Source organism: Doryrhamphus excisus, chromosome 18, assembly GCF_030265055.1.
Source record: "Doryrhamphus excisus isolate RoL2022-K1 chromosome 18, RoL_Dexc_1.0, whole genome shotgun sequence".
NCBI classification, from domain to species: Eukaryota; Metazoa; Chordata; class Actinopteri; order Syngnathiformes; family Syngnathidae; genus Doryrhamphus; species Doryrhamphus excisus.
The window spans coordinates 9,305,746-9,332,727 of NC_080483.1; the positions used below are offsets into that span (position 1 = coordinate 9,305,746).

General features: G+C 42.0%; 3 protein-coding genes across 3 annotated transcripts in view; 2 read left to right on the top strand and 1 right to left on the bottom strand.

Moving 5' to 3' along the window:
• Positions 1-14,561, bottom strand: part of errfi1a (ERBB receptor feedback inhibitor 1a) — a 52,941-nt gene extending 38,380 nt beyond the window's left edge. Inside the window, exons 1-2 of the mRNA XM_058055183.1 lie at positions 13,392-14,561; positions 12,986-13,277 (exon numbers count right to left, since the gene is read on the bottom strand). The gene's annotated coding sequence lies outside the window, so the exon portion shown is untranslated. The remainder of the gene's footprint in view (positions 1-12,985; positions 13,278-13,391) is intronic.
• On the top strand, positions 7,357-14,151 carry LOC131106272 (taste receptor type 1 member 3). The gene is made up of 8 exons (XM_058055184.1): positions 7,357-7,553; positions 7,637-7,937; positions 10,236-10,592; positions 10,654-11,055; positions 11,133-11,336; positions 12,299-12,419; positions 12,913-13,283; positions 13,350-14,151. The coding sequence occupies exons 1-8, from the start codon at positions 7,357-7,359 to the stop codon at positions 13,935-13,937; spliced, it is 2,541 nt and encodes an 846-aa protein (XP_057911167.1). The 3' UTR covers positions 13,938-14,151.
• Positions 14,349-25,718, top strand: odad1 (outer dynein arm docking complex subunit 1). Its single transcript, XM_058055181.1, has 16 exons — positions 14,349-14,949; positions 15,195-15,275; positions 15,344-15,440; positions 15,521-15,710; positions 15,782-15,907; positions 15,975-16,088; positions 16,168-16,235; positions 18,793-18,980; positions 19,083-19,217; positions 19,427-19,509; positions 19,595-19,763; positions 19,850-19,995; positions 21,205-21,302; positions 21,449-21,539; positions 21,624-21,711; positions 25,597-25,718. The coding sequence occupies exons 2-15, from the start codon at positions 15,209-15,211 to the stop codon at positions 21,696-21,698; spliced, it is 1,647 nt and encodes a 548-aa protein (XP_057911164.1). The 5' UTR covers positions 14,349-14,949; positions 15,195-15,208; the 3' UTR covers positions 21,699-21,711; positions 25,597-25,718.
• Positions 25,719-26,982: the final 1,264 nt, after the last annotated feature.

Consider the following 26,982-nt stretch of genomic DNA (forward strand, 5'->3'; position numbering starts at 1 on the left):
GTTATTTGCCCTAAACACTGTGCCCAAAGTAACACATGAGGTTCCTCGGTCTATGTATAAGTTCAGTTCCTACTAGTACTGTACACAGAACACATGAAGGACATATATGTAAAATACAGTAATAAAACGGACGGATGAGAGAGGCCTATTGGAAGGCGCTAGTATGAATAATGAGACCACTAGGATGCTTAGTTATCACGGTTATGTCCAGCAGATTCTTGTATATGTTCAAGGATACTACTCTCATCCTTGGTGATTATTATTATTTTCTGTTATGCCCGAGGGACGGAAAAGACCAACATTATTGTTCTCTTTCGTCAATGTAGCGATGCGGATTATGTTTTATGTTTTCTTCCGCCGTGCTCACATAACTAGTTACTGTATATTTTTGCTTTTGTATAGTATTAATTTATAGGCTTGTATTGTAATGATGAAACGTCGTAAAAGAAGACCCACTCAAACTTGACGTTTGACAATTTTTGTTGACAGACATACATGTATATGAATGCCATAATTTGTTTTCTTATTATTTATGTAATTTATTATATATCTATTTCTCAGGAAACAGCATCCACTGAAGCAAGGCAACTTGTCATCACGTCTGTCTGACGAGGCCAAGCGTCCTATGACGGGTTGTACGCCTCTTACATAAGCTTGACCTGGTAAAATTCCACAGCACTCGCTCGCGCCTCTGTCCTCCATCTTCCTCCAAGTGTTACGCTCCGCAGCGACAACAATTTCTCACTGTTTCTCAAAAGTGGGATGTTTTTACAGCTGCTTTACAACCGTGGGGCTGCGTCACGTCAAATGCGACTTTGCCTTTAAGAGATTCGCTCCATCTCCGAATACAGTGTGTGTCATTGTTTTCGGTGGGCCTGTCTACCGCCCTGGAGCGTTTCCAGAAAGGCCTCGTGCAGACGAGGGGAAGCCTCTGCGGTCACTGAGTAATGTGAAACTTAAAACGGCATTATCTGTTCAACATTAAATGATATTTATGTGCATTTATGGAAATGGAAATGCAAAAATGAAAGAAATAAACACAGCGGGAAAAAGCAGACTAACTCTGAGATCACGCATTACTCGTCTAATGAGTCACAGACCGAAGGATGACAGATGAGAACAGATCAGTTTGCTTAGCCGTGTAATACAAAACCACCACACGGAAAGCAATACACACATCACAGATATAAAGTGTTGCATGTCCAGCTCTGCTCTATCAGTTATAATCATTTGAAATTCAAGTGCACTGAGTGTATCATCAATAATGAGGGTGAGATCTGTTAGACCCATCCAAAGTGATGCAATGCATATGTTCTGTCTGGAAACGGTGCTGTCATTTGAGTAAGTAATATCACAGCTGTGCATCACTATCACCGCAGGAATCTTATCACACTCCTCGATAGTACGCACAAGGTGACCAAGGACATTGTGTCTAAGGTTTGGACAATGTGTCCTTGGTGAGTTGGATGACAAGCCCAAGGATGGAGCCAACTCAACCACTGCAGTGATGCAAAAAATTGCTTGTTTTTCCCTACATTACATGTCTACAATAATGGTCCAACAGCAACTTCGAAAAGCTCAAATCTATATAATAACTTTATTTTTAAATTATTGAAAACAATTTTTTTCCTCCAATAAAATGTAATTTTGTTGTATTGGGGCCGCACAGTGTTGTGTGAGTTCGATCCCACCCTCGGGTATCTCAGGCATCTCCATGTGCATGCATGGGTTTTCTCCGGGTACTTCGGTTTCCTCCCACATTCCAAAAACATGCTAGGTTAATTGGTGACTCCAAATTGTCCATAGGTATGAATGTGAGTGTGAATGGTTGTTTGTCTATATGTGCCCTGTGATTGGCTAGCGACCAGTCCAGGGTGTACCCCGCCTCTCGCCCGAAGACAGCTGGGATAGGCTCCAGCACCCCACACGACCCTTGTGAGGAAAAGCAGTAAAAAATGAATGAATGAAAATGTAATTATGTTGTATTGGGGCCGCACAGTGGTCAATTGGTTAGTGCGCAGGTCACACAGCGAGGAGACCTGAGTTCGATCCCACCCTCGGGTATCTCAGGCAACTCCCTGTGCATGCGTGGGTTTTCTCCGGGAACTCCAGTTTCCTCCCACATTCCAAAAACATACTAGGTTAATTGGCGACTCCAAATTGTCCATAGGTATGAATGTGATTGTAAATGGTTGTTTGTCTACGTATATGTGCCCTGTGATTGGCTGGCGACCAGTCCAGGGTGTACCCAGCCTCTCACCCAAAGTCAGCTGGGATAGGCTCCAGCATACCCTTGCGACCGTAGTGAGGATAAGCGGCATAGAAAATGGATGGATGGTAATATTTTAGCATGCTAATATACATAACATACACGCTCTTGTGCTCCTGTGCAAGTGTACCCAATGTTGTGGCTAATCAATGCAAGCTATATGTATTGATTTGCGCAATTGTGCATGTTATGGAACAGTTTTACCAAGTAACTTTAAATACAAAGCTGAAGAAAGACTGATAAAGTGGAGGCTCCGCTGAGCTCCGCTGTGGCTGCAGCCGTCTCGGGAGAGGCCATCTCTATGTACAACTGGCCAATGCCAGAGTGTGAAGAGTGAATACATAATGAGCATTTTCTTTAAACACAAAGATGGATAATGACTCGTTTCATACATGTATCCGGCAAAAATGCATTATCCGTAATGGATACTAGTTATCGGCTCATCCTTACCAATGAGGTCCATTCCAGCGATGAATATATTCTATTATCTTCAGCTATTATCTTCATGAGAGTCCCGGGGGTCTGACTTCGGGCAAGAGGCGGGGTACACCTGGACTGGTCGCCAGCCAATCACAGGGCACATATAGTCAAACAACCATTCACACTCACATTCATACCTATGGACAATTTGGAGTGGCCAATTAACCTAGCATGTTTTTGGAATGTGGGAGGAAACCGGAGTACCCGGAGAAAACCCACACACCAGTGAATAATGTTCAATTTACATTGAAAAAGTCAGAGCAATTATTTCATAACAATGTTTATTATCATATGTTAAATGTAATTTAACAGTACATGCTACACTAATAACTACAGCAGACATAGTGATATAGTAAATGTCCCCTCCAGAAGTGGCTTTCTAAAACACCTCTCCAATTCTTTTCCTCAAATTATTCAACAATCCCATAAAACGCCCGCTGGGTCACTGCTTGTGTGAGCAGCACAGCAGACGGCGGCCATTAGGCTCGTCCTCTTGTCCCCATTTGAACTGAGACCAAAGAGAGTTATTAGTGAATCCAGACTGCAAACAATCCCTGGAAACTCCTTAAACAGTTCTAGCGGACTCCATGTCTCACTATCTGCGTGGTTAATTTAGTTTGTGGATTGAACCCCCCCTCCCCGGCGAATATTATACCAATTCAACAGAAGAAAGCAATGGCATAAAATGCTGATGGTTGTAAAACGCAAACTGATCCTGTAATGCTTATGCATCTTTGCACATGTGGATGTGTGTACATGTTGCAACACACTTGTAAAATACACGCAGGCTAAAGACACGAAGAAGAACAAGTTTTACTGCTGGGGGGAGGAGGGATGCTTGATTTAACCCCTTCCAGGTGCAAAGCATGTTGCATAGGAATAATCTCATTGTATGAACGGTCTTCACACAGGATATTACTATAGAGTGGAACCGAGTGGTTGACTTCGAAGTTGTTTTCATTTCAAAATATCCCATTGGAAATTAAATGAAATATTCTGTTCCAGGGTCAAACTGTCACTATCGTAAATATTTATTAACTGTACACACTAGCACACAATAGCATCAGTAACAATGGTCACTGGACACATTATGGAGAGGCAACAGGGAGGCATTTGCAGAGAAATACTGCCACTTAGCTGTGGTTTATCGGTAAAGGGGTAATTAATTGGTGTTGTGCATTCATTCATACATTCATTTTCTATACCGCTTATCCTCACGACTGTCGCAGGCATGCTGGAGCCTATTCCAGCTGTCTTTGGGTGAGAGGTGGGGTACACTCTGGACTGGTCGCCAGCCAATCACAGGGCACATATAGACAAACAACCATTCACACTCACATTCATACCTATGGACAATTTGGAGTCGCCAATTAACCTAGCACGTTTTTGGAATGTGGGAGGAAAACGGGGTACTCGGAGAAAACCCACACACGCACGGGGAGAACATGCAAACTCTACGCAGAGATGCCCGAGCGGGAAATCGAACCAGGGTCTCCTAGCTGTGTGCAGTGCTTCTCAAATAGTTTGACAGGCCCACTGGGGAAGCCACTAGAGGCTCTCATTTTAATGCAGACCAACCACCATATACACATTTAAGCCACTTCTTCTTTGCTGATGCTCACCGGCTTCTTTTTGTTGCTATTTGCGGCTATTACTTGTGGTTGACAAGCATCGACTCTCGGAATCAAAATCAAATAATTTGAACAATGCCGGGAGAATCGAAATGTTAGTCTCGGTTCCCATTGATGCTCAAGACCTGATACCCAACCCTATTTCTAAGTGTTACAAGTATAAATATGAGTTAAGCAGAAATGTGTTTACAGAGCAATACTGTCCCCCAGTGGTGTTTAATAGGTATTACTGGAATTCATATTATTTGTGTTTTATAATAGGTTAGCAGTGGCTTGGTAAATTGAATTTATGCAAATGTCTCAATTTCTATGGTTATCATCACACTTTTTTTCTTTGGAATACTTGAATTTTTTTATGTTTGCATGATTAAATGGCTGTTCCCTTGCACTCTGTCAAACAACAACAACAGGTGCATTTCTTCCCATGTTTTCTTGGCTATAAAGGCGATGTCAGTGTGGTCCAACATCCCACAGAGCAGATTAGCATTCTGCTGCTGGACTGGGCTAGCTGACAGTCTCAGGGGCCGGCTAATAATTTGTCAGTGCCTGTGGGGTATGAGGCCAGCATGTCAACAACGGGGCCAGTGTTTCTCAAGCCAGCCATGGAGATTAGAGAGCAGGGCTAAACGGAAACCACAGTGAGAGGCTGGTGTTCCTGGTTCTTTATCGTGAAAGGAAAGAAGACAAGCGTGCTAAATGTGTGTGTTGTGAACATTGTCCTATCTTAGCAGCAGGTGATAAGGCTAATCACAATAGAAGTGTATACAAATACAGGGTTTCATGCGGGTTCAGATTCAGAAGTGATTCCCTCTCATCAGATGGCTGCACTGTGTATCTGCATGACTGCACAGCTGCATCTTCACCTTTGTCCCACCACAAAACCTTGAGCTCTGAGCTGTACTATAAAGAACTTTAATTCATGTTATCCATATATGACAATTTGAAAGCTGAAAACCTCCCATGCTTGAGTGTGAGCGCTGCAGGTGAAGCGGTTCAAAGACCCACGTCTGACACCCAGTGGCTAAACCACATACTACAATGTCCAGCATTCACTCATAATGTTTATGTAAAAAAATAAGCATAGTAGATGTGTAACCTTAAAAGGGTGTAATTTAACCATAATCTGGCCTAGAACACCAGATTTTACATTGTAAATAATAATAGCATTGCTGCTAATATTAATACTAATAATAATTATCATAATAGGAAAGCTCACAGTACATACTGTTATTTGTTTATCTTTCAATGGGATTGAATCACTGCAATACTACATAAAACTGTAATTTTTCAGCAGAAAAAAACTGTTTTTGTATTATTTTACTGTAGTTACTATGTATAGTTGAAATTACAACAGGAAAAATTACAGTTTTATGTAGTATTTTACTGTAGTACTCTAGTTTAAATTACAAAAAAAGTGTGCCGATACATATTTCATATGCAATGCAGAGCAGTAATTCAATCCCATTCCTATTGTCCCATTCCAAAGTCAAAAAAATAAAGTGATTCCAATGTGTACAAAATTCCAAAATACAAAATCCAAAAAACAGCTTTTCAAATATAAAACAAAATGTTCAAAATTCTGCTGTATTTATTGCCGTATTGTCACAGCAAAGAAAGGGGGGGGGGGGGGGGGGGGGGAACTAAGGACATGTTGAAATCCTAACTGGAAAAAAAATCAGTGGCAACAACGCACAAGATCCAAAAGAAGAGATTAGATCATACTCGAGAAACAAAGCTCCTCAAACATCAAGCAGACAGATTCTGATCTGAATCCACCACCTGCTGCTGTGGACTTGCATCCCACACAAACACTACACCACCATGCACACAACATGTACCTCCTTTTGCTGTAAGCCATTTGAATTGATTTTGCCTACCAAACAGAACTGCTTAGCGGTGACTGTACCAAAGAAAAACAATTAGTTTCATCATAGCCTTTTTACGTCAAGATCCCAAACAAGATAGCCATAGGAGACTACATGATAAAAAATGATCATGGTTGTTTGCAAACATGTCCAGGGTGTACCCTGCCTCTCGCCAAAAGTCAGCTGGGGTGGGTTCCAGCATACCCTCGAGACTCTAATGAGGATAAGCGGTATAGAAACTGCACGGATGGATGTTTGCAAAAACTGCAATCCCACATCCAAGACCACCCATGAAAGAAAATTTTAATTGTAATTTCAAAAACTCAGTTTGATAACTACAGTATGTACGTTCATTTGTCAGCAAAAGACAGGTAATGTTGACAGATGTATGTAAATATCGGAGCAGGAAATGTGTCAATTTGCTCGCATGGGTTGCACAATCTATGCAAATGTACATGTAAACAATGATGCTGAGATGGAGACAAAAACAAACAAAACTGAAGACAGCCAATTGGGTAAGCTTAAGTAATGTTTTCATTATTGATAATGCTGCAATGAAGTACAGTATAGTCGTGAGTGCATAAACAACATTTAAATGTTGCGGTCACCTCCTGCCAGACAAGAGAATCAAACGACAAACCACAAACAAATGACAGGTAAATGTGCCGGGAAGTTGAGCACCTCTTTGTAAAAAGAGACAACAAATCCTGATATTCCCAAGAAACTCGCAAGTCTTTTAAAATAAAAGGGAATGTATTATTCCTACTGTTAATACACCTTTTCGCCTTGCAGTTTCTTCTTTCAGCAACAGATTCTCCCACCCAATTATAATACAATTTGAGTTTTGACATTAGTCCATCTCTACCGACCATCCCTACTGATGAAGCAGCTGTGGGTTTGTTTGCTCAGCATCAATTCAACAAACCAACTACCTTTACCTTGAGAGAGAACCACTCAACCACCTGACCCAATACTCTCATTGGACCAGGAGTGGGAGGGGTCATTAAGGGACCTACCTCAAATGTGATTTTGCATGCGGAAATCTTTCATGGTACACCTACAAACATTGACCTCGCCCCTGCTGACTCATTCTGCATCTTCTCTAGAAAACATGGCTGTAGGTTTTCATCTCCTGGTTCTGTGTTGGACACTGACTCACTGTGTGGGTTCACCTGCTTGGTTCCAGAATATTTCCACCAGCATCTTTCAACTTACTGGGGATATTATGCTTGGCGGGCTGTTTTCCATCAACGAGCTAACCAGTAACCTTTCCCAGAGGACAGAGCCCAACGACATCAGCTGTGAACGGTAAATTAGGATATGATAATCTGTGTGAGAGTATGTTTTGTCGTATTACTAACAAAGCTTCATATTTTGTTTATTATATTTAGTTTGAATGAGTTAGAACTGGGCCTTGCACTGGTGATGAAATACACAGTGGATGAGATCAATGCCAACCAAACACTGCTCCCTGGCATCAAGCTAGGGTACAAAATCTACGACACCTGCAAGCAAGCCGCCGTCATTGTGAGGCCCACCGTCTCCTTCCTGACCAACAAAAACAACCGCACGCTATCTGTGCAGTGCAATTACACCGACTACGAGACCAGTGTGGTGGCTGTGATCGGGCCCTATAACTCGGAAATGGTGGTGGTGATTGGGAAACTACTGGGATTTTTTCTCATGCCGCAGGTTTGGTCCTCATAGACCTTGATGTCTTTTGATCATGTGTTTTTGTATGCACCCTATTTGGTTCTGAGCTTCTCAGAGCCCGAGATGGTTTATGTGGCTCTAAGTCAGAGATGTACTAGTCTCTGAGCCACAGGAAGCTAGTGCAGAGACCTGAGACGGGACTAAAATGGTCATATTCTGGTTCTAGGTTCTAGTCATGACTCGTGCAGCAGCATTCTGGATATACAACTGTTTTACAGTTCGGTTTGGGAGCCCAGTTAGAAGTCCGTTACGGATTAGTCTCAGACTGGATGTTATGACCAAAACTCATATGCGATATATGTTGGTTGAATATCGATATGATACAATACGCAATCAATATGCAATCAACAATCATCAATATGCAATCATGCTGCAGTCACAGAAGTCTCTCAGCATTAGCTCTTCCATCTCACATTCCCCATGATGGCAAACATGGTTGATACTGTCTTTATCCAGCAACATTTATACCGTCTTTTTCGCTGTTCAATCCCGCTATGTAGCCTCTCCTCCTTTGTATCTCCGCGGGGATGTCTGGTCGCTCTGCGTAGCAAACGGGTGTTCGAAGCTAACAGCTACTCCAGAGTGTAAACAATGGAGCTAGTCGCAAGCTGCAAATGTAAGATGAACATCTACGTCATCAGCTACATCAACATCATCAACAGCTTGCACTAAGGCAGTGCCATTTAGAAACATGAGACCTCCGCATCAAATCCAATCTATATTGATATGAACGATATGCTTGTTTTTGATATCGTGCTTAAAACAAATATCGATATTTTTAAAATAGTGATATATCGCCTAGCTCTTAATTAGTCTATCATTACATAACACGGAAGCCTCAACATGGTTTTGATAAATTATAGTTGTATTGATTGTTTAAAGTATTTAGGCATTTTGTGACCCTGAAGAGCACAGGTCACTAACTGGCGGACAGGGGTTTCATTCCAGACCCTGACGGCATCCTACATGGATCTGTGTCCCACATGATACTTAGCCAATGAAACCGATGCATTATAGTTATAGTTACTTTCCCAAAAAGGTAACTAAATTAGATAATTACTTTTTCATCAATGTAACTAGCTACCAGGAAAAGTAATAATAGTAATCCCTCATTTATCGTGGTTACTTGGTTCCAGACCAAGTGTAACTTTGCATTAGTATTATTTGCCCCATTGGTGTAATTCCCAGTTTGTCCAGCTGGGTGCGCATGCATCCCACACAAACTGAGGCTATTGCTGTTTCTCTCGGACCATAGTGATGTGCATACCACTGATTTCTTTCCAATCCAATTCGGACTGCAGCTATGGAAAAAAATAATTTTACTTGGTTAAAGACAAGAAAGAATAAAACATTTCACTATGATGTAATGAACGGACAACTGGTTAACTTTATAGTGTTATTTATTCTATTGATATTGCTATTGTCCATAAGTGGTTATTTTTAGGACTACATATACACTATATGCATTCTCACACCAGAACAGACTTTAACCAAAGCAAATTTACCTTGCCGTTTAATATAGTGTGCCTGCAAGGTGGTGATGTGTGCTATGTGTGACTCTGAATGCTGAAAACATGCTACAGTAAGTTTGAATAAGTATGTATTGTTGGAACCAGCATTGAGTGTTATGGATGCAAAATGAGACAGGCCGAAACACAGTTTCACCCACGATGCTCCACTGGGTTGATGGACTGTTATGCGGGAATCAGAGTAGTATGCGTCACAGCTGATGACGGAGCCACTCCCATCACATTTACATACATGTACCTCTGAAATGACAGCGGTCTTCTGTTTAACCCATAAAATTCTGAGGTTTTGAACCTTTGTCTCTTTTGAGTGGTCCATGTGTTTGTTGCGTATCTCTCAACAACGCTCATATGAACAACCCAAAATAGCATCCGCAGACCATAATGCTTTGAAGGATTATGTGCAAGTATCACAAGATTTCATCTTGACTACATGATCCAAGATGGCGCCGTAAACAAACCGGATGGTATTTTGGATACTAAACAAGCAGGCGAATGCTAGCCAAGGAAAAATTTTGGTTGTTAACCAAAAAAGGTGTTTACCGGGGAAACGTTAACCGAGGTACCACTGCACTTATTGACCATTAAAAATTTCCAACCTATCCTTGAACAAATCCGTATCTTCTGATCAGCCCAGATTTGAGAGTGTCATACCAAACCGTACATGAACAAAAGTCATCAAAAAGTCATCACACAGTGGTTACAGCAAGAACATAGTGTCTAACTTTGTATATGACTATTCTGGTTTCAGATCAGCTTCGGTGCCACCAGCGACAAATTCAGCAACAAGCACATCTACCCATCCTTTTTACGCACAGTGCCCAGCGACAAATGGCAAGTGGACCTCATGGTGCTCCTGCTGAAAGAGTTTGGGTGGAACTGGGTGGCAGTGGTGGGCAGCGACGAAGAGTACGGACAACAGGGAACACAGGAATTCACCAAACTAGCTGAAACCATGTCCGTGTGCGTAGCCTACAAGGGGCTGATTCCTGTCTACTCTGACCCTGCAGCCACAATCCGAACCATTGTGGACAACATCCAAACCACAAAGGTCAAAGTAGTGGTGGTGTTTTCTCTTCCAGAACCAGCTGCAGTTTTTTTTAAAGAGGTAAGTAAAGACTATACCATAAACTAACAAACCTAACTACCCATGATTCCCTTTATTCAAGGTGATCAATAGGAACATAACAGGTGTATGGATTGCCAGCACAAGTTGGGTGGTTCATCATCTGCTGACTTCCCTCCCTGGTATGGAAAAAATCGGTACCGTCATCGGATTCGCTGACACAACACGGAAGCTACATCTGCTACCGGCCTACACGGAGGTGCTCCTCACCAAACTGAGCGAGGAGAAGATGAAGCCTGTAGCGCCTGAGCTCCACAATCCCTGTCCACAATGTTGGAACTTGACACCAGCAAATATAAGCCTCGTCCTGGATCCTGGAGTGCAGCAAGCTGCTTTTCGAGTTTATGCTGCCATCTACAGTGTGGCAAAGGCGTTGCATAACATGCTAAGCTGTAGTTCAAGCTCGTGCGACTGGGATACAGAGACCAAAATTCTTCCATGGAAGGTGAAGCATTTGTCATTGTTGAGAGTGACTACAGGACTTTTTCTGTTCTAACCTAACAATTGTTGTTTTTTTTGCAGCTCTTGAGGGTTTTACGTAACATGTCTTTTGACATTAATGGCACGCATTTAGAGTTTGACAGCAATGGCAATCCCAACATCGGATTCACAGTGGTGGAGTGGATCTGGAAAAAGTTGCAACTGGATTTTGCTGTTGTTGGAAGTTTCAACCAAGAACTGTCCATCAACAAATCTCTTTTCAAATGGCATACTGAAGACTCTCAGGTAATTAGTTCTGGTCTCATATTATAGTGCTATTTTTACTATTAGGTCCCACAGTAATGTATTGTTAGTATTTTATACAAAATCTAAACTTGATGGTACCATTTAGTTTTACTTTAGTTTCAAATGCTCATGAACTGTGTTTGTCCAGAGTGTGTTGAAGCGCTATTGTGAAGTTCAACCACTTTTTTTACATGTACACTACAACACTGCACTTATTCAGTGTAACAGATGGCATACATTACATACAAAAACCTAACATTAAAGCATGGGGCAGAAGGACACAAACAAAATGCAACACCAGCATAGCTATGAGAGCTACGGTGCTAACATTACACTCACAGTTTAACTAGGGACGCTCCGATCAGGGTTTAATGCTGCTGATTCAATACCAAGCATCAAGGACTGAAATCAGGCGATACCAATACTGATCACATGGATTAATTATACATTTTTCTATTTATTCACAGTGAGTGGTATTGGCCAAGGGGGACATAGAAAGGGGAAAAGTCTGGACAATCCCAAGGAACCCCCTACCTATTAACTAATAGGTTAGGCCACTTTTTTTTTTAATGAGACCAAGTATTTCAGGTTGCACCCCTGTTCCTGGCTATGGAATATGAAAAAGAAAGGATAAAAATCACCTTAATTCAGACAAACATATTTTACTTACTTTTTGAAGAGAACATATCGTATGAAACTCACTCATGAAACTTACTGAGGGTGAGACACCTTCTTTAAGGCACTAAACATGATCTCTTTGATTGTGAAGTTGCATCATCACCTCTTTGTGCCTCGTGCAAAAAATGTGAAAAGACGTGTAATACATCTTTAGAAACGAACAATCGGTTTGAAAAAAAAATGTCTGAATATGTCTTTGGGAGCGAATTAGTTAAAAGATCCGGGGGTTATGGAGTCAAGTGATGGATTCCTTAAAAATTATTGTGATGTCACCACTTTTGCAGATCCCCGAATCCACCTGTTCAGCAGAATGTGGCATAGGCCAAGTACGAAGAGTCAAAGGCTTTCATTCGTGCTGTTTCGATTGCATTGACTGTTTGCCCGGCACTTATCAGGCCAACCATGGTAAGGTTTATTCATTTAAATAATAAACAATAGATTTTGGCATACTAGCTCATTTGCATTGCTCATTAGGGTTGTGCGATATTGACCTTAGCATGTATCGCAATATTTTTTGAGACGTTTTCATGACATAAAAATTATATAAAATTTCAAGTCAGCATTTAAAATATATAATACAGTGAGCGTAAAAAGTATTTCATCCCTTGCTGATTTTGTTGGTTTGCCCACTATGACATGGAATTTATAATTGTCACTTGTACAGAAGTACAAGCAAAATTGAAAACATGATCATTACATACTTTTAATGGTATGTATTCTAACATGGAGAGACATACACTAAACCAATATTTAACTGTATTATGTATATGAAATTATTGTATGTATGTATCTTTCTCATCACTTTCTGGAGGACAGCAGACATTGTCACTCTTTTACAAATATGCATTAAGATGTTGAAGAATTTCCTTGTTCATGATTTATGATTTCCAATTGCTAGAGGACATCCAGTGTACCCAGTGTCCAGAGGGCCAGTGGTCCCAGACCAGAAGTACTAACTGCACTAGACCCACCTTTGAGGTTTTGTCCTGGGACACACCAGAAGCACTGGAAGTGGTGCTGGGCGGGCTGCTGCTGCTGCTATGTCAGGGTGCAGTGGCCGTCATCTTCCTACGGCATCGGCAGACCCCCATGGTGGCGGCCTCTGGTGGGCCCTGGAGCTTTCTGGTGCTTTTCAGCCTGATTGGAGCCTGCCTCAGTGTGGTGCTCTTCCTGGGCCATCCGGGGAATTTGGTGTGTCGTCTTCAGCTGCCTCTGATCTCCATTTTACAAACGTTTGCCGTCTCCGTTATCGCCTCGATTTCCCTGCAGGTGAGGACAGACATTTGTAAACTTAAGACATTTGTAAACATTAAAAAAAGTCCTCTCCTTGTGCAGATATTCTTTCTAACAGAATTCCATGACAAGGCTGCTCCTCACCTGCAAAAACTGAAAGGACCTGCTTGCTGGCTGTTTTTGATCATATGTTGGGCTTTGCAAGCATGTTTCTGCATCTGGTACAGCCAAGAAAGCACCTTGTTGTCGGAGTATGTGGCAAACATGAAAATCGACTTCATGAGAACCTTCTTGTCATGCCCGATCACACCTGCTTTTGGACTGGGCTTGATGCAGAGCTGCAACTTTGTATTGGCCCTCGTGTCGTTCATGTGCACCTTTCTGGCGGTGAAACCTCCTCATCAGTATAACCTGGCCAGGGACATCACCTTTTCCACGTTAATCTATTGTGTGATTTGGGGAACCTTCATTCCAATATACATAGGTCTGCGTGAAAAGAGTAAGCTTTTTGTTATGATTTCCTTTAATCTGATGAGCAACTTCGGACTTGTGGCAGCTTACTATTTCCCAAAATGTTACCTCCTGTTGAGAAAACCCGGGCTCAATACCTCGGAATATTTCTGTACCTTCCTGGAGGGAGCGCCGCTGACATCTGCCAAGGAGGAGCCACAGCCACAGCAGGGCAAATAAGCTAAAAACAATTCTCAAGATGTGGTAGGTGTACCACTGGTGGTAGGTGGGCTCTATATGGTGGTACACAAGAACAATCAAAATACAATACTGTCTATCCAACCATTCATTTCATATACTGCGTGTACGCCATTTTTGCTCCTGTGTACTACTATCCATCCATCATCTTCTATGTCACTTATATGTACTACCAACGGCCAACTATTACAGCCAACATTACCTACATTTGCTTTTTCAAATAAACAAATCCTGGGAGATGATTCTCCTAAGTCTGTTAATGTCTTTACACCTGCCATACCGTGTGCAATTGTGGGACGTTTGACTGTTTTAATAGATTTTAAGTTATTAGTGCTCGGTTTAGTTAATCTCCATTCCAAGTATGCTAGGTCACGTGCGGGAAGAGAGGTCACAATGACTTATTAATTTCTCTCCGGTAAAACTCCACCACCTTAGAGGTAGCAGGAACTTATTCAATGATTTATGTATTAACTTTTCAGCGTTATTCATCTCCGAACCGGAGTAAGGGCGACCTGACTTCAGCAGAGAAGGAAATGTTACCTGTTACTTCCAATCAACTTTTACTTTTAACATCTCAGCACCAAAGCATTCCACACCGTTCTTTTTTTGTCTCCTCTTCCTGGTTCAAAGGTCATACAAGTTCACGCGACATAGCTGTCCAGGACAATGTGTAACCTATGCCATTCTTAACTAATGTCCATGACAAGTATGCTAGCAGGTATTCCGAGTGTTTAGCAAGAAATTAGCACGAATAAAACCTAATTTCGAGATTATTTAGTTTGTCTACTAAATATTTTAAATATATTGGGTAGGAGGTGAAATACTAATTCAAGCAAAACGGTACAAGTCTTCATAAATTGTTTAACCTACCATTGCGGTACTTGTGCAATGCATGCTGGGAAATGTGGTTCTTCTAAACCACTTGGTAACCGTTGCTAACAACTCAAGTTGCTGCTCAAGTCCTACGGAGAGACGAGATTGTACTTTCTGTGCGGTAAGACTGCTTTTATTCGTCGTTTAGAAAGCCCACACACCTCACATTTTGGACGAACTAGCTACTTTTTCAACAATTTTACCGAATGTGTTTCTTCGTCGCCATATTGGGTTTACCTGACGAATAGTGACGTCAGAGATTTAGCTAACTTCTGAAAGCTAAACACCTTGTTAAATTTTGCCCAAAAATATGATAACTCTGTGTATTTTAAATAATGTCTTGTTATCGCCCCTTTTGTCCTCTAGAGCGCAGTGTAAACATGCCCAAGGGAAAATTATCCAAAAGTGCCCGTTCAGATAGCAGTGATGTAGATATTGATGGGACAGGTAATGTGTCTAATTATTTATACATCTCTTATAAGAAACACTTACACTTACGTGTCATTTTTCAATAGAATTAGAAAAAGCAAAGCTGTTGAGACAGTACAGAATCATGGATGGAGACCGCCAGGCCTACAGCATTCAGACCCGACAGCAGATGCATAAACAACTGTGAGAACTAAGAAAGTACAATTTTACCAGTGCTTGACAGTGTTTTCTTTACATCTAAATGTCTGCCTGTGCATTATAAGACAAGAGATAGAGAACCTGAGGGCGGAGCAGGAGGAGCTGCAACATAAACTGGGTGCTTGTAAGAGCTTGTCCCGTCAAAAGAAAGACAAGAAGGATGCAGCATGCCTTCATGCACTGATGGAGCAGAAAGACTCGCTGGAAGTGGAATTGGAGAAAGAAGTACAGCAGCAAAAAGAGATAGAGAAAGAGGTGATAGTCATTTTAACATTGCTTGACTTTTTATATACTGTTTTATTATACTTATTGAGTCATGTGGGCAGATCTCAAGCATGGAGATGAAGCTGAAAGAGCTGAGAAAAGGAGAGGCCAGCACAAGTGACACTCAAAGGTCTGCAGCGAGGCGAAATCAGAGGGCTATAAGAACTATGGAAAACAAACTAGAAGGCGTGAGTATCAAAGCTCAGTCAGCTTCACATGTTAGCATGACACCTACATTTCAAACGTCCTTCTCAGGCCTTGACCCGATTCAACGAACAGTTGACAAAGAACAGCCACCTCAGAGAGGAGCTGCAGACCCTTCACATTGAGCGAGTGCGATTCCAGCGGCTTCACGACAGGCTGGTCCAGGTGAGCGATGTGTGATTTTGCTACTGAAGTGTTAAGCTGCTTTTTTTCTCTATGATTTATTTGATCTTGTTCTTTACAGGAGATCCAAGAGGTCCGAAAGACAATTGGGGAAGCAATCACTGTGTCTACTGCAGCCCACGATGCAAGGTACAACATTTTCACAGTTGGGTATCTCTCAAAAAGAGAGTACACATGTTGGCAACCGCTATATAAAAAATAGGGGTGTCCAAACATTTCCCATTGAGGGCCGCATACTAAAAAGTCAAAGGACGCAGGCATGCCACCTTGATATTTGTATATGTTTTTTTGTTCGGCGGTCGAGTGGTTAGCGCGCAGACCTCACAGCTAGGACACCCGAGTTCAAGCCCACCCTGGGCCATCTCTGTGTGGAGTTTGCATGTTCTCCCCCGTGCATGCGTGTGTTTTCTCCAGGTACTCCGGTTTCCTCCCACATTCCAAAAACATGCTAGGTTAATTGGCGACTCCAAATTGTCCATAGGTAGGAATGTGAGTGTGAATGGTTGTTTGTCTATATGTGCCCTGTGATTGGCTGGCAATCAGTCCAGGATGTACCCCACCTCTGGCCCGAAGACAGCTGGGATTGGCTCCAGCAACCCCCGCCCACCGTCTTGAGGATAAGCGGTAGAAAATGAATGAATGAAAAAGGTTCAACGCAACTTGTGATTGACTGCCGGTCTCTCAAAAAGCAATTTGGGATAGGTTCCAGCATACCCACAACCCTATTGAGCACAAGCATTGCAAAAAATGGATGGCTGGAGTGTTAAATACAACGTAGAGTATAATTATAGTCAAAGCTTTTTTTTTTGTTGAGTGTCAATCAAGCAATTCTCTTTACATAGTGCCTTTAGCTCTATTTTCCCCCTTTGTTTTCTGTTTAATTATATTTCTATCAAGTTCTTTCAATAAAAACGAGCCACAGGCATATCCGCTTTGGACACCCCTGGTCTCAGTGAAGAATGATGAAACGTGTTCTGCTCAAAACTGGTAGTTCATTGGTTTGTAATGGTTAAGCATTGATGCACTGACTGCTTATTAAAGTTATTGAGTGATTTGCATTTCACATAAAAAGTGGACACGTGTTGCTTTTGTTCCTCAAAGCATGCAACTTGCCAATGTTGTGCACTGCCAGTGTCACTTGTACTACTTTTACTACAAAAAAACGTTAGCTTAGCTAATTAGCTTCAAGCCAAGCCCCCTCCGTTCAGGCTGACAATGTTGCGGTACCTACGAGCATGCTACCGGACTCGGCACACCACGCTTCGACCATTGCCTCAGCATCGCCTAGTGCAAGGGGAGTAATGTCGTCCACAGATACACTTATTTTACCACCATAGAGTGTGTGCTCTTTGTGTCAGAGAATAAAATGTCTGTTAATTAAATCCTTCCATTTATTGTTGCAATACATCATTGGACAATTTTGCCCAGTATTTTAGAAAACGATGTAGCTCGGCTAAATTGTCTAATGAGATGTCAGCCTGTGCCCACATTGCTACAAAATCCTCAACAGATTGTTATGTTGGTGCTTGTGGGTAATGCAGAGTTGTGATGCAATTCCAATCACTTTATTTGCAAGCAGCAAACATAACATTCACACAAGCAAGCTCCGCTAACCCCGCCATGTTCCATTCAAGCTCACTGAAGAAAAAGAGATGACTTTCCAAATAATTTTGCCAACGTAGACAGTGTTTCAGTTGGCCTCTTCGGGGAGGGGATGGGTTGGTGTTTGTGATGAAATGAATGAACAGTCTGCTGGTTTCATCACACACACTAATGAATGCATAGTCTGCAGGGGAAATATTTCCCCACACAAACGTTTGTTCTCCTCACAATGACAGCATTTCATTCACATAATTTCAATTTCTGAGCGAGTCCGCATTTAATAGTAGAGTCCTGGAACATGACAGCTCAGTAAGTATATGGAAGTAGATTTATCGTGACCATGGCCTAACCACTACGATGGCAGTTATATTGGTATTTAATTGTGTTGCCAGCTATTTTATAAAATAAATAATATATGGCGGACGAGTGGTTAGTGCGCAGACCTCACAGCTAGGAGACCAGAGTTCAATTCCACCTTCGGCCATCTCTGTGTGGAGTTTGCATGTTCTCCCCGTGCATGTGTGGGTTTTTGCTAGGTTAATTGGCGACTCCAAATTGTCCATAGGTATGAATGTGAGTGTGAATGGTTGTTTGTCTATATGTGCCCTGTGATTGGCTGGCCACCAGTCCAGGTTGTACCCCGCCTCTCGCCTGAAGACAGCTGGGATAGGCTCCAGCACCCCCGCGACCCTTGTGAGGACAAAGTGGTAGAAAATGAAGGAATGAATGAAATAATATATGGCGGAGGTTGAGTGGTTAGCGCGCAGACCTCACAGCTAGGAGACCAGGGTTCAATTCCACCGTCGGCCATCTCTGTGTGGAGTTTTCATATTCTCCCCACGGCCCTCGTGAGGAAAAAGCGGTAGAAAATGAATGAATGAAATAATATATGGCTTTGTCATTTTCAGTGGTCAGTAACTCTACTACGATACAAGTTGGACACTGAGTACTCTAAAGTATACCCACGTTTGATTTCTATGTCCCTTGAGAATATATGATGTAATAAAACTGCCTGAAATGTGATGTAGATGATGTCGTTCTATCCATAACAATGTTGCATGCTTGCACATATTCTGTCCATTAGGGTGGAGGCTCAGTCCAAGTTGGCGATGATGAGAGAGAAAGCTGACAAGGAGGTTTCCCACTATAACACTGAAATGAGGGAACTTGAAAGGGTTATTTCCCACGAGTGTGGTCTCAAAGACTTCATCACCACCAAATACAGTGAGAAAAGCCAGGATGATGAGCAGGAGGAGGCAGGGCCTGGACAACGTAAGAAACACAGGACCTATGGTCCAACTTGTTCTTGCCGAGAAGACAATTTAAACTCCTCACATTCCCATTTGGCACAGCTAATGTTTTTGCACTTCTAAGTGTCAGGTGTAAGGGATCAGCGGATGACAGACCCTGCTGAGGAGTCTCAGGATGATTTGGAGGCCTTTTTTGAGAGGATTCGGTCTGTGACAGGAGAGGACGACCTGGACTTGCTGGTCACGAGGTTCATCCAGGGTAATGTCAATGCAGTTGTTGCACTAGCTTATGGAGCTAAATATAATTGTGTCTCTTTATAAGACAAGGAACCATATTTGGTAAGTGACATGATGCCACATATAGTGAAGCCACATGCTTTTTTTTTCCTCACAGACAATAGATAGATAGATAGATAGATAGATAGATAGATAGATAGATCTCTTAAGTTGTGCTGTTTCTCTGTGCAGCTGAAGACCGTAACTTTGCCCTCTTCAATTTTGTAAATGAGCAAAACAATGAGGCCGAGGTGCTTCAGGACCAAATCAGCCAGGTGTGTTTCTTATGCCATAGCACGACCACATCAATACTGTGTTTATGTTGATGTAATGTTGTTAACTGTGTCTGTGTGTACACAGATCCAAGAGGAGATGGAGCGCTTTCGCCAGAGAGGTTTGCAACAGGAGGAGGATCATCATGCTTTGCTGAGAGACATCGATGTTCAACAGAAGGAAGCCCAAGTGCAAGCTCAGGACTATGAAAACAGAGCTGATATCTTAAACAAAAATTTGAAGGAGATTAAAACAGGTCCAGCATGCACCATGTTTGCATGGCATCATCACACACACAAAATGAGCGATTATATATAATACAGAGTAGTGTTACTGTTACAGGAGTGAGCAACATCTTCTCTAAAGTGGCACCCGACATCTCGGCGATGGAGGATTCCATTAGTGATAACAACATGATGTCCTACTTGGGTGTAGTGGAGCAAAAGACCAACGAGCTCCTCACCATACACGCCTTCCTCGATAACAAGGTAAGGTCTTTTTCTGTCATTAATTTCTGTCATTCTGAGGTATGAATGGGGGTGCTGGAGCCTATCCCAGCTGTCTTCGGGCGAGAGGCGTGGTACACCCTGGACTGGTCGCCAGCCAATCACAGGGCACATATAGACAAACAACCATTCACACTCACATTCATACCTATGGACAAGTTGGAGTCACCAATTAACCTAGCATGTTTTTGGAATGTGGGAGGAAACCGGAGTACCCAGAGAAAACCCACGCATGCACGGGGAGAACATACAAACTCCACACAGAGATGGCCGAGGGTGGGATTGAACTCTGGTGTCCTAGCTGTGAGATCTGCTCGCCAACCACTAGTCCGCCGTGCAGCCCATGAAAATGTTTATTATTAAGGGAGCAAAAAAATCAAACAAACCTACATGGTCCTGTGTGAAAAAGTGATTGCCCCCTAAATGTAATAACCGGTTGGGTGGCCACCCTTAGCAGGAACAACTGGAATCAAGCGTTTGCAATAACTTGCAGTGAGTATCTTACAGCACTTTTGCCTCACTCATCTTTGCAGAATTGTTGTAATTCAGCATGAACTATATTTTTAAGGTCATGCCACAGCATCTCAGCATTCAGGTCAGGACTTTGGGTAGGCCACTAGACACGACACTTTTTCCTGGCCTCAGCCATTCAGAGTTGGACTTGCTGGTGTGTTTTGGATTATTGTACTGTTGCAGAAGCTGTGCCGAACACAAGGTCGGACATGCTCCTTCAGGATTTTTTGGTAGATCGCAAAATTCATGGTTCCTTTTATCACAGTCTTGCAGTTCCTGAACAGACCCAGACTATCACAGAAATGGGAACTTCCAAAAAGTTAAACTTTTGTCTGGACTGGACGTTTTTGACATATTTTATGTATTTTTTTAATGAAAAAAATGTGTACTACTAAAACATATTTTGAGATTAACACATCTTGGCAGATTTAAAAACTGCTTTTCTTTTTGTCAAGCTGCTACTGCGGCTCCATGATAAATCATAAAAAATACTGGTAAAAAATGCATATATCAGATTTTTTTCTTTAAAACTTGTTTGTTATTGTTTTCAGCATATAATTGAAGCAACTATTCTTTAAAAGTGTGTTCGGCACTGCCAAAACTTCTCACTTCAGAAGGTTTTCAATGTAAAAAAACAAAAAAACACTGTGTATAATTTACTTTTATTTACAATTCCAGGATGTTGGAAAGGAGTACAACCCATCCGATCTCCCTAAGTTCCTTTTTGGCCAAACCCCTGAGATGCTCCAGGCGAACCTCCAACCTACAGTCCAGAGGTTTTGGGGTTTTTTTTAAAGCTATTTATTAAACTATGTTTTAATCTATGTATTATAAACCTGTTTGGATTAAAAAATTGCACATACAGTACTTTACAGTTCAAGGCTTTATGCTGACGTGTGTGTTGTGTTCTGTGACCTCCCAGTGTGGAATATGACGTGGACAACCCGCCTGTCACGGATGAGGAAGAGCGTCCACTCTCACAGGGGGAACTCCGCAGAAGAATACTGGAAGGGGTCAGTCAGATAAAAAGAGGCTATCTATAGTCTATTCTCCACAGGAGACGGTTACATCAAAACTTTTTCTTCTGTGATTTACAGGTTGTGCAAAGGGAGAATCACATGACGACCAAAAGCTCCAAAACGAGCCCACGTGTTGTGGCGGACACCCACTGACGCAACCTGAGCGGTAGATATTTCAAAATATTTTCTTATGTGCAAGGTTATGATTTAAAATGCATCTTGCACACTGTATATGAAATAGAAATATTCAATGCATATTCTTTCCTTGATGATTACTCTAACAATACAGTGATTTGTTTATATGCATCTAATTAGTTGTTTAGCCATAAAAAAGCCCTGTGGTAACCAGCTGTGCTTTTCATGTGTTAGTGGCCATCTGGCTTTGACGACACTGCGGTGTCGCTACGTGACACTTACTGCTATGCTCCAAAGGTTGGGGGCAGCAGAAAGCTTTTGTCATTCTAATTGGCTTGCTGAGATTTGGATTCTGAGTCTTTCCAAACATGAGGGAGGATCTGCATGTGAGCAGTGATTTTGGAACAAATTGTTGTGGGAGATTGAGCAAATGTGTAAGCAGTGCGGGGCAATGTCACCACATAATACAACTACCCACCCAGTACAGTAAATTAATTCCTCAGTTATTATGGTGCATTGGTTCCATACCCGACCGTGATAAGTGAATTTCCGCAAAGTTCTCATTTATAAATGGAATATTTTCATAGTCAGAGCACAAAAAAACTGTTTATGATGCTTTTGTAACATTATTAGAGTCCTGTAGACATCAAATATTACCCTTGTAGTCACCTTTAGACCCGAATAGTCCCTGTTTCAGAGTTCAGTTTCAGCTTTGTGTGGGTCATGCCCACAACAGAAGCCTGTGTTTTTAGTACAGAATTTTATTTGGGATTATTGTTCCATAACCTGCAATAAAATCCTGTTGTTCCGGTGATCAAGTCTAGTGTTTTTGTGTCTCACCAAACATTACAGGAACATTACTGACCCCTAGTGACCAGTGTAAAATACTACATATCATTCACAGCATTTTTGAATCTGTCTTCTGAATGCTTTGTGCTTTTCACTTTAGGAATTTAGACAGCTGGGATAGGCTCCAGCATACCAGCGACCCTCGTGAGGATAAGTGACATAGAAAGTGGATGGATGGGTGGATTTTTTTGAAAATACGTGTGCAAAATTGGCTTCAATATGCTTATAGTTCGAGTGGTTAGCATGCAGGCCACACAGCTAGGAGACCTGAGTTTGATTCCACCCTTGGCCATCTGTGTGGAGTTTGCATGTTCTCCCCGTGCGTGGGTTTTCCCCGGGTACTCCGGTTTCCTCCCACATTCCAAAAACATGCTAAGGTAATTTGAGACTCCAAATTATCCATAGGTATGAATGTGAGTGTGAATGGTTGTTTGTCTGTATGTGCCCTGTGATTGGCCGACCCTCGTGAGGATAAGCGGTAGAAAATCAATGAATGAATGAATGAATGAATGAATGAATGCCGATGGTTCGAGTGGTTAGCACGCAGGCCACACAGCTAGGAGACCTTAGTTTGATTCCACCCTCGGCCATCTGTGTGTAGAAAAGCGGTAGAAAATGAATGAATGAATGCCTATGGTTATATTCAACCACCAAACAGCATGATTTATTAATTCATGTAGTTTTTGAAAACTGTGCTAGAGAGAAGTTTTGAAATTCAAGTTTTGTGTCCCTGGGCAAGACACTTCACCCACCTTGCCTCCAGGCTGCTCACCCTGATGTGGTAGTTGGTAGCCATAAGCCATGGCTCCAGACTACCTTTTTTTTTTTTACAAGGTGCACAGTGGCCCCTCACTTAATAATAACAAGGGGAAGACACTTAAAACAAACCCTTGGGAAGCGCAGTTATATGGACATTATCAGGACTTTATCAGGTGCAAGGACGTATTCCGGGTTAGTCAGAACCTGTTGACGTGGAAACGCCGTTGGAAAAACTTGTTTTTGGACACTGAAGGGCTCAAGTCATGAGCAAATAGTCACAACAAAGCATACTCTGCTAGCAAATCAGTCTGACACAAAGTAGAATACTATATTTGCTCAAATCAATTGGGATTGGGATTTCCAATACGGAACACAAGCAGAAAATGTAGGGGTGCACATCACAATCGACTTGCAAAGTCAACATTCACATTTTTACTGTATTACTGATAAATACTATTAACTCCAGTATCACCCTTTTTTCACACACATTGGCCTGCCTTATTCTTCTTTGGTGTTTGTCTTCTTTCTTCTTCTTGGGTTGGAAAAGTAGCTCATTTGCTCCTTGATGTCAACTACTGGGCTGAAGTGTGGAGCAGTAACAAAAATATTCAATAATTATGAAATAAAATTTAAGTGGCAGGGTTGTCAACTTGTGCAAATAATTATTATGCGGGTATTGAAAAACTCTTCGTGCAGCCCGAAGAGTTTTTCAATACGCACATAATAATTTTTTGCACAAGTTGACAACCCCGCCGCTTTTTTGCAGTACATTTAGCGAGTGAAGATTGCTTTTCTACATTTTTAGGTAATTGGTTATTTTTAGCCTTATGCATTATTTTAGCTGTTGAGGATTTTTGTTTTTTTTTTGGCTACTGTACAATGCTTTATAATGTCATTGTATCCAAACACTCAGTACTAAAGATAAAGTGAATGGGTGCTTATTTTAGGAGGTTTACTTTAGCGCAGTGACCCTGCTAAACAATGTACAAAGCCTGTTTCTATATTTAGTCTTGAAAGGTAGGTTGCATACAGTAGATGGCATTGTTGTGTTTCCATCACCAGGTGTTTTAAACAAGACAAATGGGTCAATCTGATGTAATTGACTGCAGATTGTGCGGTTTTAGTGGATGCTTTTCAGGATGTGGGACTGTTACTCCTACAACACGTGTGACACGGTGCAGGCGGCGTCTCGGTTTGTTCAAGATAATCCCGTCTGTGAAAAAAGAGATTATGTCAGATAAAACAGCAAACAGAGGGGTTGGCTGACAGGCGAGGGGAAACGTGACGGAGGAGGCTGATGTCTTTGAAACCCCCGACGAGTGCTGCGTGCACACGGCCCTGCATTGCCATAGAAACGCTCCTTTTTAATCGCAACACAAACCTCATTTTCCTGCTCCTGACAAAGGAGCCCTCATTTCCCGCCTCGGCCATTTGCCAGCGCCCCACCCGCATACACCCCCCAATACATAGTATACTTTATTTACACCTCTTGCTCAACCACTTCTTTACGGCTTTCTTTGAGTAGTCAGGTTTCTCTGGATTCTTCCCTTTAGTGCTAATTAAAGTGTGGTTATGATTTGGAGTCGCTAACGTGAACTTTAAGCAGATTTCCTTATTTTTTTTTATGTGGGGGGGGGTCATTTTGCTTCACCTTATGTCTTGAATGTGTGTTATCGTTACAAAATGCTATCTAGACTTTAAAAAAAAATGTCCAGACTCTCCTTCTGTAGTTTATTTATTTGGGAATGTTGCCAGGTAGTTTCCCAGTCACTCAGTCTGCCTGCCTGCACCCTCCCCTTGACGTATGCTTAACACCCCCTGCCACCATCCCCGCCACTCCCCACTCCCCTTTCTCACTCCCGACATCCCAGGGATGTTGCTAAGCAACCGCCCACCATGAGAGCTTTTTTTCCAACCAATCAAATCATCCGATTTTCAAACGTGAATGAAAATAACTAAAATATATATTTTGAATATGTATATAGACATCTGCGCTTGTTTACTTCACTGCCCCCTCTTAAAAACAGGATTATTTTTTATAATAGTTGTCCACTGGGTGGCAGTACAGTGGGTTTCTCATGCCATTTTTTTCCCCCTGCTGTTGCTAAGCAATCTTGACTCTTGTGTTTTTTTTACCTGTGAAACATTTGCAGATATTCATCCATCCATTTTCTATGCTGCTTGTCCTTACTAGGGTCGTGGGGGTATTACGTAGCCGATAATCCCTGCCACCATTTTCTTCATATTAAATAGCGTTGATAAATGTCACTCTAAAAGTAGAGTAACAATTATTTTTGTCTGCTTCCAGAATTTGTCTTGGCTTCCAGTCGCTCTACCATGACCGCATTGTGTGAGGCTTTCACACAGGAAATGTGCTCTTGAGTGATTAAGACCTGCAGCTCTCATGGCTGCCACTTTGCTTGCCGTCCTTCCGTCGTCTTCCTCTCACATTGAAGATGCCCCCCCCCCCCCCCATATATCGTCCAGCTGATTTATATCTCCATTCATTTTTGTTGTTATGGGTGTTCACTTCTAAAGTGTCCCTCCCCCCCCCCCCCCCCCCCTTCTGTCTACTAGTATGTCCCCAGTCTCCCTTGTCGTGGCAGCTTTGGTTGCTGTGCAGATGGCTCTTTGTTGGTGCTTCACAATGGATCTGAGGTCAGTGTGCCTCATGCCATCAAGCGCACTCTAAAAGTTCTCCTCTGCAGCTGCTTCTCGCTACTTGTACTTGTTGTCAATCGCTCCGAGAAAGTGCAGCCAACGCATTTTTGTACTATTTCAGTGTAGTATGAAGTATGTAGTTTATAAGGTAGCCTGGACCTTGCATAGAATAGTGTGCAAAAATGTTTTACTTTAGCCTCATTCACACAGGAATACCGGAAAATTGCTCCATAACAGACTTATAGGTTATCACATGGTATGTCTGGTATCAGGCCAGGTATCAGCCCGAGACCGAAGGTCAATACCAGACAATTCCGGGCCTGATACCAGACAAACCATGTGATGATCTTATTATCACATACTACTTAATCATGAGCTTATTATCACATACTATTTAATCATGAGCTTATTATCACGTACTATTTAATCAAAAGACCATTTTGTTTCCAGAAAATGTTCAGTTTATTACATGTATTATATCTAAACAGTGTAAACACAACAATTGCAAAAATATTTCATATATCAACAGTCTTATCAATGTCTGACAATTACAGTTCCATTAATCAAGTTTGGGTTTTTTGGTGACTGGAAAAGCACTAGGAATATTTATAGTTACAGTGACATTTCCTGTCACATGCGCGGAGTTTAGAAAGTTAAGCCCAGGAGCCCACTTCATGACCTGGACTTGTGCGTCATGTTCTCTGATTGGTTGTTTCACGGGCACGATACCAGAGCAGCGCGCTCTGAGTGGACAGCTACGGGGGCTGATACTGGACATGGTTAAACTCTATATTTTATCAGTATCACTGCCCTGGGCTTTAACACAGTATCATTTCGGCCTTTTACCCGTATCATTCATGGGCGGTTTCTAGGGTACAGGGACAATTAATACTGTAGTATGTGATAATATCCGGTATTTATGTGTTTGTGCTTTCCACATACAACCAAACTAAGACAGGGTGTATCGGCAAAATTGCGTGTGCCAGAATCCTTTGTGATACTTTATTAATACTTGTCAGCTATTGCGTTCAAC

Coding starts and splice junctions, on each gene's coding strand:
- LOC131106272 (XM_058055184.1), top strand. CDS start 7,357: ATGGCTGTAGGTTTTCATCTCCTGGTTCTGTGTTGGACACTGACTCAC. Junction 11,056..11,132: donor CCAAAATTCTTCCATGGAAG/GTGAAGCATTTG, acceptor TTTTTTTTGCAG/CTCTTGAGGGTTTTACGTAA. Junction 11,337..12,298: donor GGCATACTGAAGACTCTCAG/GTAATTAGTTCT, acceptor CCACTTTTGCAG/ATCCCCGAATCCACCTGTTC.
- odad1 (XM_058055181.1), top strand. CDS start 15,209: ATGCCCAAGGGAAAATTATCCAAAAGTGCCCGTTCAGATAGCAGTGAT. Junction 16,236..18,792: donor ACTGCAGCCCACGATGCAAG/GTACAACATTTT, acceptor TCTGTCCATTAG/GGTGGAGGCTCAGTCCAAGT. Junction 19,996..21,204: donor ACGCCTTCCTCGATAACAAG/GTAAGGTCTTTT, acceptor TTACAATTCCAG/GATGTTGGAAAGGAGTACAA.